The sequence below is a fragment of the Montipora foliosa genome, chromosome 1 (genome assembly GCF_036669935.1).
Source record: "Montipora foliosa isolate CH-2021 chromosome 1, ASM3666993v2, whole genome shotgun sequence".
Taxonomy (NCBI): domain Eukaryota; kingdom Metazoa; phylum Cnidaria; class Anthozoa; order Scleractinia; family Acroporidae; genus Montipora; species Montipora foliosa.
Window position 1 is genome coordinate 36,086,677 of NC_090869.1, and position 15,000 is coordinate 36,101,676.

At 37.0% G+C, this 15,000-nt stretch overlaps 1 protein-coding gene across 1 annotated transcript in view; it reads left to right on the plus strand.

Annotated features, from left to right (window-relative positions):
- Positions 1-15,000, plus strand: part of LOC137967488 (uncharacterized) — a 68,790-nt gene that overhangs the window by 10,921 nt on the left and 42,869 nt on the right. Inside the window, exons 3-4 of the mRNA XM_068814003.1 lie at positions 8,572-8,820; positions 10,895-11,276. Of these exons, the coding sequence (XP_068670104.1) occupies positions 8,572-8,820; positions 10,895-11,276 (631 nt within the window). The remainder of the gene's footprint in view (positions 1-8,571; positions 8,821-10,894; positions 11,277-15,000) is intronic.

Genomic DNA, 15,000 nt, shown 5'->3' on the forward strand with positions numbered 1-15,000 from the left:
ATCTGGCCCGTTCTTACAGTGTGACGCATTTGCCCATTCCTCTGGGGTTCTTCTGTGCATTTCGCCTGTTATTTCCTACCTTTCAGACTTGTGCCCAACCTGCGTTGACAGAGCACCCAAAGGGGGTATGGGTTTGCAACATATACTTTGCTCGTTGACCAAAACTTGAAATGTCACAATTTAATGACAGTACAACAAATTAAAGCAAAGCGTCAGCTTCCAGAAATGTGAATAGGTTTGAGGAAACTGGATAAGACAGGAAAGCCAAAAACAGCCAAAGAAAGAGAAAAAGATCATCCAATAATTGGCTTGTATTTGTGAATCTGGAAATGAGGCCATACAAACCTTATAGAGGCAGATAACAAGACTTCTTTTAAAGGGTTTGAGCCAGGTTTTTTTGCCAGGAAAACTGTTTCAATGGTCAAATGGAAGGTTGAACATATCTTGTGCCTTTCTTGGGAAACCCCCAAGTAAAATGTAGGGTTTTGTTATTCAGAAGTCTCCTGCTCTTTGCAAGGTGAGTGTCATGACGAGATAGTGTATTGATCACTTATTGAGATTTTAATGATAATGATAAAAATACATGACTTGTTAACAAGAACAGCCACCTACAACAGAGAATCTACCACAATAATGTTGATTTTTACAATGGGTCTTTCTTAAAGCAGATGATGTGGAGCATGATGGCATAGGTGATGAACCAGAGGAGACTCTTCCCCTTGATAATGCTAGGAATTACACATCTGGTAAATAATTGTAATGAAATGACAATAGTAATGGACCAACCAGGTTAGGTGATGAATTGAAAAATTTTCAACAACCTTGAACTCAATGTCCTGTCCTGCAGAATATCAAATCATTATTCTACTGGACTAATTACTACTTGGCCACTCTGCATCTTTGCTCTTTGTTGTCATCCTGCCACTGCAGGGTGTTTTTATCTTATCTTTGTCAGCATTAAAAGGGAGGAAACTAAGCCAAGAACTGACTGATTCTGGTTTTCAGTGTATCTGGGTGGGGGCATGATACCTGGTCACTTTCTTTTCCTGCATGAACAATTAATTATATACATGTGTGTGATAAACAGAAATTTTTTTAAGTACCATCACAAGAAAGAGCATAATTGTTAAACCTCTTGCAAAGTTTTGCTTTCATGCATGAATGATACAAAACGTTTTTGAACCTGTTTGAATGTGGAACCTTTAAAGATTTTGCCAGCTTCTAGAAAGATTTAATTATAATTATAAACCATTAATCAATCAGACTGCCCACAGAACATTAAGGGGAATTAGAGTTACAAGTACATGTACTTTTTTTGATTGAGAACACTCATCTGGCACTTGTCCTTTTGGTCTGGGGTGATTTAATACACCACCAAGTGTAAAAATAAGTTTACAGAGTGTCTTATTTTGTGACAGAAAATCAAGAAGCAGAAGCAGTTGGGGCCTTTTGTGTTACCCCTGTTAGTGCTGGGTTGCTGAGGTCACCACCTAGTGTCTCAACTGTCAGTGGTACATTTGGAGCACAGGGAAGATGCTCAACAGAAACATCACAAGGAAGCAAATATACTGGTAAGCCTAAAAGTACCAGCACTTGACAAACCCCCTCAATATTGATACACCATGCATGGTTGCACTTAAATTCCTGCTTACTTAGTTTTGCAGTAACTAAAGGTCGACTAACATAATCATTAACTTTATTTCATGCTCTCTCTCTCTCTCTCTCTCTCTCTCTCTCTCTCATGGAATGCAAGAATATAAACAGAACCTGAAAGAACCTCATTTGCAAAGGCTGCTCCTGAGCAGCTGACACATACCCCACCATGCTCTTCCCCAAATACCTAGCTCAGTAATGTAAAGTGTAATTAATTAAGATGTTCCTGGTCTAGAATTAAAAAAAAAAAACTGTTAATAATGTCGAGATACAATAAAAATAAGGAAACAGTTAATGTCTGTGAGTTCTACTTCAAAATCAGTGATCCCCCAAGTCACAGAAGCACTGATCTCAATAATGCACAGAAGACCTGTGTACATGTCCTGCTCCACGATATAGTAATGTTATAGGATACTCTTTCCCTTCCTAGTTTGGAAGGAGGTCTTTGAGTATGCTATGGTCTCTTTGACACTCTTCCACCACCCCCATCCCCCGTTCCCCCCTCCCCAATGGTGGGGAAAACCAAAGGAGTAAACGTGGCCTTTTCAACCTCCGTGAATCTGTTGGCGTACATGTTTCAAATTCTTTTCATTTTCATGCTGGCAATATACAAAATTTGGTTTGGGGTTTAGGTCTTGATGGGAATCTGCATCACAATGACTCACTCAGGACATCAAACAATGCTGATTTTTGCTTCTTCCAGAAGCTTCAGGCATGTGTATACAACATGGGTCTTTAATTTTGCTCATTGCGAGGATTTCTCTCATTATATCTCGCAGAAAAGGGTGACTTAACATCATTGCAGACAAGTTTTACATTTCTGCACTGAATAGTAAAGCCGCTATGTCTGTAAACCATTGCATGGTCCATACTAAAAACGTAACTGCAGATTTCAACCCATTTCCTTAATGGGAATAGCTATCAGCCAGCTAGATGTGCCTTCCTCTGAAGCAATATCAACAGCTCTCTTGGCATTCTGAGGTAGCAAGTTTAATTCCTAGTTCCCTGCACAACCATCCTTCTCTTTATGAGCACTTTGTTGTAATGCTGTTATTTAAGCATCGTCTGAAAGTTCATTGAATAAGACAAAATTTTCTCAACAAGCAGAGCAGTTAGCTTTATGATGCTGCATACTGCAAGGCTGCAGTCTGGCAAGGGTCTGTTATCCCAAGTTCCCCAGTTCATTCATGCCATGTGCAGCTGTGTCCAGTGCTATTGCACACTCACGGACAAGTGGTCTTCAAGGTCATGAAGCTCATTGTGGCGCTTGATAGTAATTAAAGCCTCTGTGTTGTAACCCAGTAAACCGTGGTATGGTCCACACTAAAAGTTTTGCCACAGACACAATTGAATGGAGTCTCAGGGATAATTCCCAGCCGTATCTATAGATGCACCTTTCTCCACAGTAAGATTAACAGCTCTCTTGGTTTTCTGCGGTAGAGAGTTCTTCATTTCCACTAGATCCCTGTGCGATCTTTCATCCTTCTCTTTGTGAGCACTTTGCTGTAATGCTGTTATTTCAGCATCGTCTGAAAGTGCGTGTACCTGGGACAGAATTTGTTCAACAAGCAGAGCAATTATCTTTGCTGACACTATACTCCAAGGCCGCAGCCTGGCAGGGATCTGTTTTTCCAAGTCCCCCATTTGCACTGACAGTGCCTGTACATTGTAGATTTTGTTCACTCAGTGCATGTGCAGCTGTGTTATTAAAAAGTCACTGATGGAATTAATTAAGACATCTGCTCTTGCACACTCATGTGGTCTGAGATGGTCTTCAATGTCAGGCAGTGTAAGTCCAGCGACGTTTTAGGTCAAACCTAAAGGCTGCTTGGCAGGCTTGACAGTGTGCAGTTTGAACTTCTGCACACTTCACACTTCTTTTTAATACTTAATTAATGAACCTAGTCTTACACTGTGCCGTTTATGTACCGGTACTCTTTGAGTTATTCTCTAGAGCCTAGCACTGCACCTTGGTGCCTTTGACCCTGTGAGAAGATATATGGCCGTCCCTTCAAAGATTGTTTTAGGAGCTTCTTCTCTCTGAGTTTTTGTTATAAGTTATCCTTTCTTCACATTTGGATAGTGACCTACACTATGACCGTCTCCGAGAGTTTAGCTCTTGCGGTGGACCAGCACCAGTCATCATCAAACCAGCACTGTGTAGCCAAGGTGTGCTATTGGGGACCTTGGACGGGTCAGCTTTTTGAGAGTTAACTAGACACGTTTGAATCTGTCCCCTTTTCCATAGTTGTAATTGCTTTGCCAAGGACACTTGATGATAATCTTTCGTTGGTGATTTCTTGCTTCGTTTTTCTGTTAACAGAACATCGGTTGTTTTATTAGGGCTATAGGCTGCATTTCTGATCTGCTATTCCACTCATTTAATGTACATACTAGTTAATAATTGGTCGATTAAATTTCTTCTGGTTTTGTATGGGACAAGAAAAGTGTTTTTATCAATATTATGCCATGTCAGAAGAACAATAATATTATTGGTGTATCACACATCTTGGGAAGAGCACCAGAATGAATTGTACGTAAAGCTAAAGGAAATAAGGCAAAGCGTATTGGCTTCCAAAAATAACCAGTGAGTTAAAAAAAACACACAACATGAAGACATAACAGAAGTATTTATCTAACAAAAAGCGAATAATCAAGCTTGAAGTAGCAAATACATGTAAATTAAACCACAGGCAATATTAAATAATTCATAGTTGGTTCTAGCTGAAAGCAAACAACATGATTGATTTTCTGCACTTGTATTATGGCTATGATTGTTTTCCATTGACTGAGTGTAAAAATGGTATGAAAATAAGAAGGCAATAGTTATTTATCCCTTTATTTCTTTATTTTATTGATTATACAACCAGCCAAAAAGAAGATACATGTACATAAAATTATGATTAAACTGGAAGAAACAGAAGGAATGAAAAAAAATGAATGCAGATCCATTACAAGCAGTGCTAACAAATAAAAAAAAAAAAAGTAAAAAAAAAAATTAAAGGTAAGTACATGTAACTAAATAAATAAAAACCCAATATACACAAATAAACTACTATTAATTTATGCTTAATTTTAGCTTAATTAACTTACTGAATAGCTGGAACAAGGCAATTCCATTTATTATTATAGAAGTTTTGTTTCTGATTGCAATATACGTACCTTTCGGTCATTAAAGTTTCTTTAAGTTGCAGTTTGAAAAGCGAAAAGAGCAACGCTTCTTCAACTAGATTGCTGTTGTGGATAAAGAATTTTGCTACTAACAAGACCAAACTTAATTAAAGCTTTCTGGTGCTTTTGGGGTCCATAAGGAAGGGTTAAGTCATTCCAATTAATAAGGCAATAGCTTGTCATAAACTTAAAAACTGCAATTAAGATTGTAAAGCTTGATGATAAAATAATATTACTAAGTGATGTATTTATACTGTGGCATTGAGTGTTCATCAAACCTGGATGATTAGTTTTGTTTCTTTTCTGTTGTATCCCAAACAATTATGTCATGGGATGTGATATATATAGGGGAGGCATTCCTATGGAGAGAGGACACGCACAAGGAATGATGCGGCTGTAGAAAGAAAGGAGCACATTTGACCAAGCTCTAACTACCTGATTTGCAAGTTGAAGAAAGGTTGCACGAAATGATAGTTTTGCTGGCTAAAGTGGTGCAGAGGTTGATTAGGCCTTAAAGTTTATTCCTTTATTCAAAAATTTATAGTCCTGCAACGGGTTACCATCACGCAAGACGCCTAAATAAAATGAATAAAAAATTCCATTAATAATAATAATAATAATAATAATAATAATAATAAGCTTTTGAAATAATGAACATTAGGCGTTTATTATTTTTTTTTTTAAGTGTTTCCTCTGTGATTAACAGACGTTTTAGTATTTAGATTGAGGATTTTATGGATAGCAAACAGTTTTGCACTTAATTACTAGGATCTTTCTTATTAGGAACTAGGATTTTAATTGTAAGGACTTTGGTCGTCGCATTGATTGGCTACGGCTTGCCGCCCAATCATTGCATAGGATATCTGGGCATCCAGAAGTTTTTACTGCCATAATAATAATAATAATAAGCATCAATCATTATGCAATATTAAAATTCATCATTGACTAAAATACTCAAATAAAACTTTTTTAAAACGATCCGCGGACTTGATGTTTTACAATTTCGCTTGGCAACGTGTTCCAGTCCTTAACAGTTCTACAAGAATGACTATTCTTATAAGTCTCAGGATTTGGCAGCAGTTCAATAAACTTGTTTTGGCTAGAGTTCCTTATAAGTCTTCTGCGCTTCGTAACATAGTCTGGGAAGACCAGGCCACCATCACCATGAATTGCTTTGTGGAACAAGGTCAAACGCGAGATTGTTCTTCGCTTCTTCAGGGGTATCTAGTTTAATTCGTTCAAGAGGTTTGTAACTGTTTCCGGTTCCCGCGTTTAACAGTTTTTAACGAAGCGTGCGGGTCTTCTTTGCACTCCCTCTATTTGACATGTTTGACATGTTTTTTTACATGTAAGTGTGCCTGCATCAGGTTTGGAGGATAGTGAGGGAAGCGGAGGTAATGAGGTGTGTGAAATGAATTATGATTCACTTACTGATATAGAAAGAAAAGCATTCAGTTGAGGATTTGCAAATTATTCGCTATTGATGATAGGAGCTGGATACCGAGGAAAACAGTCCAAGAGGAACAAAGTCTTGTGAACAAGGTGCTTGAAAAATTCGAGGCCAACAACACATAAACGTTATTTGAAAGAGAGAAGTGATCCTCGCACTTGAAGCAGTTATCTCATATAGACACCTGAACAATTCATGTGTCTTCAAGGGGATTCGAATCCATGGCCTCTGTGATGCCGGAGTCACAGCGTTTTGTGTTCCCCGGGCCGTGGAATACTGAACACTAGTGCTGTGTGTTCCCCCTTCGCCATAACGATAAATATGATATCAGAATATGAATACAGAAAGTGTCCTAAACATGCATAAAAACTAACCTTAGGCCTAATTAGGCCTAAACAAAAGTTTTAAGGCCTAAGGTTAGCTAGCCTGCAAAGCAGGCGTATTTTTGTTTTGGTAAGAATTATTGGCCGACATCTTGGATAGCAAGACTAACAGAGGTCTGAGGCCAGTCAAAGAAATTGCACTCAGTGAGAGAAGGACAGTACGAAATGGTACAGTGTGGTTGTATTTTTGATGAGCGAGCATTGCTTGGATGTTTTGTTGTTGCACCTGTTGCTGACGTTCCATTTGTTGCATGAGGGAACCAAACATAGATTGTTGTCGCTTTGCTGCTTCATTTTGTTTAGTTGCTGCAATCTCCATTTCCCTGTTTTTGATTTTCAGTTCTTACATTTTGACTGGTGCATTAATTAGCAGGGTGTAGCGGTCGTGAACTGCTCTTCTAGTGACTTTAAACTTTGGCTGATCAAGACTGTTGAGACGAGCGGCAATGCTATCCCATCTCTGGACTTCTAACTTTGAATATGTAAGGTTCACTTACAATAGCTTTTAAGCACATAAGCACGTCTTGCTGGAAAGTCCACTTGGAATATTTCGTGGTTGCTAGAATAAAGTGGGGGTGCAATATTTTAGTTCAAAATGTACATGTAAGTGGACAAAGAGCACGAAGTATCAATTTACTTGGTTTAGTTCTCAAAAGATTCGGCCTTACATTTCTTTTCAAGAGGTTGTAGTTGCTTTGCCGCCATTGCAGATTTCATCAAACTGAACCTTAAAGTATTTGTGTGCTTAGAATCGACAATATGACATCAACAATTGGCCATTTTGTAACCCCAAATGGTTCTACTTTCAGTGTTTTTTATTTAAAATGATAAACAAATGTGATTTATCAGCAAAAAACATTGTTTTGCGTTTACATGTACGTTTTCACGAGAACAGCAAATCCACACGACTTTCGTAGTCGACGATCCCTGGACGTTCAAGCTAGTTCGCGCCAGCGCAGAACATTCGCGTGCGAAACTTTTACTTCTGGCAGTCATCATCCTGCCAATCCTTCCATTTTGTCATCTATGCTTAAGTTTCCTATAGACTCTTAAATAGACAACTGAAAAATTGAGGTGGCTGCATGGTATTACACAAGAGAGAGACCCTACATTTATAGAAAGTGCTGCATGTAGCAGCTGTGAAATCTTACAACATTAACGCCATCAATACTGTCACAATCATCACCCTTATTATACTTACATGTATTAGAATGATGATGATGATGATGGTGATTCATTTTTGTATTATTATTATTACTGTTACTATTTATTTTATTTTGTTTATTATTATTATTGTCTCAATTTGCTTCAAAGGGGCTGTGTCACGTAATGTAGCCAAATTCAGCAACTTAATACTGGCATCCAAATCGATCGAAACAAAAAACACTACTTGGAACATTGAAGGAAGGTTGGGATAAAACAGCAAATACAAAGGGAGGCAGGATTGGGCAATAATTGAAGATGATTAAAATGGATAATCATTGTGATTGGTGTTTTTGAAAACTGTTCGACCTAAAAGTTTTTCAAAATTGATCTCTGTTGTTTGTAACTCTAATTTTTATGTTATGCTTTGGTTTGTGCTGTTTAAAAGTAATTTCTGAGTTAAAGGGGCAAGTAAATGACTAAATGACACAAAATGTCTTACAAAGCCTCTCGTTTTTATCTAGAAAACTTGTTAAAAACCCACAATTGTTGAATTTGAGAAATAGCCCCTTGAGCTTGAAGATTTTTGAGAGGCCTTAAGAAATAAAATACACTTGGCAAAGGTTTGCTTATTTTATACGCTACCAGTATTAAGGAAGAAATTCACAGCCAACCGTAGTGATAATTCGTGGAGTTACCTGCAGCGTAGCTATCCTATTCATCAGTCACCTTCTCTGTCTTATTATCATCTTTGTCTATATAATTAATAAGGTACCCCCTCTTGCCCAAGAGGACCTGCGCCTGCTCCATCTTCACATTCGCAAGCACAGTCCTCGACAAGGCTTCAGCGGAGTACGTCTGAAGGACCAGCACCTGTAAGATATGTTAACTTTTTGGCTTATGGTGGCTACTCAGTGGAAATTCTTGGTGGCAAACATTTCAAGACACCAGACGGAGAGTTTGTGGAAGTGAAGAGTGGCACTCAGTACAAAATACATGTAAAAAATTCCCGTCCTTATGGTAAGGTTAACATCGACAACAACAACAACAACAACAACAACAACATGTTTTTTTGTATTTACACTCGCTCATTCAAGAACTAATTATATACCTGAAAAATTACTCCATTCTGATTAGCTAAAAGAAATGCAGTTTTCAGGTAACATTAAGTGCAGAAAAGAAGTAAATAAGTGCAACAAATGCAAGAAGTAATAAACCAAGCATTCTGATTGGGGTGCTGGGATGGCGCAGTGGTGAGAGCACTCGCTTCCCACCAATGTGGCCCGGCTTCGATTCCCAGACTCAGCGTCATACTTGGGTTGAGTTTGTTTGTTCTTTACTCTGCACTGAGAGGTTTTCCTGCGGGTACTCCGGTTTTCCCCTCTCCTCAAAAACCAAAATTTGATTTGATTTGCATTAACTTGTTAATTTAAATTTGCGATGTCCCCGATTAGTGCTCTGCGGCGCTAGAAGATCAGACACTTAAATAAAGTTCCTTTCCTTTCAATGAGCAAACAAAGTCAGAGATACATGCAGCCAATCAAATGTGAGCCCTGGATGGCTCAATTTTTGCGTGATTGCATAATACGCATGCATTGCTTCTGCTTAACCATCTGAAATGTTATCGTGTATACTATTAATAAGTAATTACATGATTTTTCCAGTGCAATTTGGATTCAATGAGCACTTGCAATTGCACTAGCCCGTAGGACTCGTAAGGCTTTTGCAATTTTTTTCGTCTTTGAAAATATGTACTCATGCTTATTTGTTCCAATTTATTGCAAAAGAAATCATGTGATTACCCATACAAATGCAAAAGGGGTCATTCTAAGAATTATTAAAAGAAACAAAGAGAGTGAAGGCTACCTGCAATAACCATGAAGGCTTATCGTGATAGGTAGCCTGTTAAGAATGGGTGAACTATACTCAACAGAATATCTCATTTCTGATTGGTCAATGACTGAAGCATAAACAGATTTTAGAGTGCAACGCGGACGTCGCTGTGGAAACAAAGCAATGGGGTAATTTCTCTTGCATTGTGTGATTTATGGTCACTTGTGATGTTTTGAAAGTTTTCAAATTGCACGAGGCGTAGGCGAGTGCAATTTGAAAACTCAAGACATCACGAGTGAGGTATTTTGAAAACTTTAAAAAAATCACTGGTGGTCATACATTGTAAATCACGGAATGCACTCGTATTTTTATACGATTTCCAATTCTAATTGGGTCGTTAAAAGGTTGGATGCAATTGAATTGAATTGGATGAACAAGACAACGTGCAATATGACTCGAACAAATATACATGTAGAACAGCGACAGGGGAGGTTAGAAGAAAACTACCTTATCCTATAAGCATTACTTAACTGTTGTTTTAATTTCATTTTGAAAGCAAGCAGTTGAATGACTGGAGAGATTGATCAGTTTCATTCCAAATTTTGGTTCCCTTGAATCGCATCCTAAACTTGCTCTGCAGGCAGCAGGTTAACTGGACAATATTGCAGGACCCTTATAGCATAATTTCGTAAATACGACAAAAGGAAAGTCCACTTTAAAATGTGTGGTGACTAACTCATTAAGATGTTGATGGCCATCTTGGTTGAAAAACATGTGTTACGTCAGGCCAGCTCTGATACTGGGCTGTGTGACCATGTCATCAACTATTTTTGACTTTTATGTAAGATGTTCGAGAATTGTCATAGAGAAATCAAAAATTTCTTACCCATTCCAAACTTTCCGGCAGTTACAGGCTATGAGAAAGGAGCCTTAATATTTGAGAATTCAACGCCGACTTGCTAAGATCCTAATGCTTATTTTCATCCTTGCAAGGATCTCAGATCTTACAGGACTTAAGTCAAATCACGATGATAAGGACATCCAAGGATTGTCGAAAGTCTTGGATGGTCATTTCTGAAGCGTTTTTTTTTTTTTTACATTTTGTCGACAATTCAAGTTAAAAGAGAATGTCACAATGGGTCTTGGTCATTGTGCGTCGCATTGATTGATAGACTCCCACAATGTTTAAAGACAATTCAAGTGTGTGAAAATTTACTTAATCAACCTTTTAAGAAGAATTTTAATTTTTTTATCGTTGAAGGTTGTAATTTGGATATTTCTATTGACGGCTATGACGTTGGAGGTTGGGTTGTGGATGGCGGGCAGGAAATAACAATAGAAAGGTCTGCTTATGAAGCCAAAGAATTCACCTTCTACCGCGTAAAAAGGGCACCTAAGAAGGCAGGCATTGAGTCGGGACTAGATGAAAACGGCTTGATAAAGTGTGTGTTTTCACCAGAAGCTTTTGTGGGAATCCCAGTGATTATTCCTGATTCATCTCAGCCACTGATGGTGAATTTCGCCCCAAGTGCCAGGGTTGGTGATTTGAAAACTGAAATACAAAGGCAATTGGATAAGGCATCTGATCCTGAACAGATTCTTTCACTGAATCATAAAGTGTTGGCAAATCATATCCCAGTGAGGTGAGTGTCAATGATTCTTGTTTTAGGTGAATGGCAAATGGCCTGAGTAGTATAGGAGTTGGGGGTATGAGATCATTTTGTAAAAATGCTCTCATCCCAACCCAACTCCATACTACTTTACATTTGACGGTTACATATTTTTTTCTCTCGTATTTTCGGTCTCATATTCTTGGAAATCTATATGGTTTATATTTCTGCGAATCTATGCCGTGGCGAGGCAGAATGGATCCAACGCAAAATTTATTTTGGAACTATATGTTATTTAAAATGCGTGACTTTCTTAGAAAAATCACAAAGCATGGCATTCTCGGAAATAAATAAAGGGGGTTTCCCCGTGATTTTCAACCAATGAAAAGTTAACCCATAAATTAACCAAAACCGAAAATACAACCAAATGGTTCAAATTTTGGTTTTTTTCTGGTTGGACATTTTGTGTTCAATCCTTTAAAAGAAATGTTATTTTAGTGTGTTAATGTTGTAATGACCGTATGCATGACTTGTCACACCATTATTGTGAATGTACCGCTTGTCATCGAAGCAAGATAATGATACTTTATTAAGCTCATAGCTTCCAAGTTGATGTAAGTTGCTTCTAATCGTTTTCATGGTGTGATGCAGTTGCTTGTTATTAAACAGTACGTTTTTATAATTTTCATGAGTTATGTTCTTTTTGATGATATTCTTTTTAATACCCTTAGCGGTCTTTCCGCCTTTGTCATTGTCTTTCATATATGAATACATTTTCGATCGCAATCCGACGAATTCGGTTATTGGTATACCTGCTGCCTCGTCTTTGAATTTACCGATTACTTTTTTGTTTGTCTTGTCGAAATATTGTGAATCTTCGGGATAATCACTGTTATCGAATTTGTCTTTATCATTCCAAAAGTCTTGGTACGCATCACTGGTTTCAATTTCATAGGTCAAGCTGTCTGTGTCTGTGAATAATAATTTCGCTTTGCTACCGTATTTTTGTTTGATGTAGTTATAATGAAAGTCATACATTAGTGTCTTGCTAAGATCTAGGATACACATACCCACATATGCCGGCCTGTTTAGGGTTAGTGTTTCTTTGATTTTATGCACTGCCACTAGATTTTTATTGAAGATCTTACTACTAACATATGTTGGTTTGGCAGCCATTTTTGACAGTTTGTTTTTATCAGTTACTAATCTGACATCTACTCGCTTTCTGATATTTTCCATTGTTTTCCCAAATACACTGTTATTCATAAGCTTGAAGAAGTCTTTTTCAAAAGCATTTTTAGCATTGGTTCTCTTCTGTGTGTTCAAATCAATGTATTCTTTCAACCATGGTGACTGATTGAACTTTAGAACTCGATGGATTTTGGTTATTTTCAAACCAAGATCGGTGTACAATTGTAGGTTCCTATAATGAAGAACATACTTTTCTTTGTTGCTTAATGTAGGTATCAGTTTATGAACTAAGCCAGTTGACACTTTGAATTTATTGGCTATTTCTTGGCAATAATTAGAAAGCATATCTTTGTTGACTTTGACCTTTTCGGCTGCTAGCGGATAATCATTATGCAGATCGTGTAATTCTTTAGGATATTCCAAATCAACTTCTAATATCAAACCTTTATTGCTATCTTCTTTATACTTGGCTAGGTCTATCTTATCAATCTGGTTTTTAGCCAACCATTTAAAACCACCAGTTGGAAGGTATTGGCTCATTGCCCAACCATACAGATTGTTAGCATCTAGATACATTATATACTTTGAGGGCGCCTTCTCATCATACGTTTTCATGTATCTATTATTAGCTTTGCCGTATCGATTTGCTATGTATGATGTACCACCACGCATGCCCTTTTCTATGAATTGAAACATATCAATATCAGTCATAAGCTCCAATTTAATGTCAGTCATCTTTAACATAGCATCCCAAGAAAGCCCAGGACTGGTAAAATAATGACAGGGGTCTAGTTTGTAGTATTGCAGACAGGTCTTTCGAAAGTTTTCAAACACATCAGCTAACAGAAGGATGTCAGATTTAAGATATAAGTCATGGTACTCACCCATATTTTTTAGATCAAAAGTGTTCCATACATTTTGAGCATGTTTGTGTTGATCACCTGAGATATGCTCATCATTTAATATACTGTAAAATTCTTCTTTTGGTGGCAGCTTTTCATTGAATTTTTCAAAACTGTCCATAAAGTCATATGGGTATACTCCCTTCTTACTCATCAAATCAAGCTCTTTACCTTTGAATTTTTGAGAAGTATATATTAATGCTTCTTTTGGTAGGTTGCTCACCAGTTTATCAAGACTTGAGCTCATGAATTGAAAACTATCAATAAAGGTCAGATGATTACCAAGCATGAAAGCCATATACTTTTCCATGTTGTTTGGTATGGCATTGATATTCATTTGGCATGTTTCACCTTTCTTGTTTGTGTATGTATGCTTTTTAACTATCTCACCAATTTCTTGCATTATAAAATGACTGTCATACCCACGGAGATTGTGAAACATAACTGGTATTTTCTCAGTCAATCTGAAATTTAGGTTACAATCTTGGTGAGCTGATCCTCTGTATTTACCTGTGATATGGCAATGGTCTCTAACTCTCACATCATTTTCATTGTATTTTTTATTGCAGATATGACATTCATTAGCTTTTTGAAATTCTTTTTCATCATCTTCAGTCATTCTCAATGGTTTATTGAAATATTTTTTCATGATCTTCTTGCAATATTTAACTTCCTCTAGCATAGCTTCCATAAATTTGTAAACAGCTTTTTCACCTCTATAAATTTGTACTGGTTTTGTGTATTTATCATCATAACAACACACAACCTTATATCCATAACCACAGTCTGTGTGTCTCTGATAAGCCTCTGTGTACGATTTATCATCATTAGGTTGGCAACCGGATATCTTTTCTGTTATAGCTTCAAAATCTGCATAAATGACGAATGGTACTGGTAGTTGTTTATGGAAATTATTGAATTTTAGTATGTTATCATCTTTTGTTGGCATTTTGATAGCTTGTGTGCCATTTACTTGTATGCAGTTTTCTTTATGATCAGTTAATACTCTTTCAGAACTGAAACATTGTAAGCAATGCATACAGAAGTGCTTCCTTTCCTTGTGTTTTGTTTGATTGTACATGAATTTGTTGAAATCTTTGATCAACACATAATGCTTGTTTTCATTTTCTGTTATAAGAAGCAGATTCATACAATCTTCATACTTTTCTTTTGACACATAAATGGGATATTTTTGTTTGTTTTCATAACCAAATACATTGATGTTAATTTCATTTTGCTTTTCTATTTTGTTGTACTATTTGGTAGTCACTGGAAATTCAATTCCTGAATAATTCAAATTTTCAATGAATGCTTTGTCTGATTTTTTGATTCTCTGTGGGTATTTGTCTTGAGGATTAAGATGTCTTATGTGGCACCACCTGAAGCATTCATTATCCTCATTTTTCATGTTGATCAATCCTTTTGCACTGTGTTTGAGTTCATTTGGTAATTTGATGTAAGAAGATCCTTTCATTGGCTCGTATTTTACCACATTGATATAATGATTTTCAACAGATTGAATAGTCCAACCAGATCCCTCTGAAATCCAAACTGCAATCTTGTTTAGTATGACTTGTTTTGACAAAGATAAAGCTAGTTCAATTTGTGGGTCATTTGTTATTGTTTGTGGTTGACTGTTGAAATAAGCCGTTTTGATGATTTTT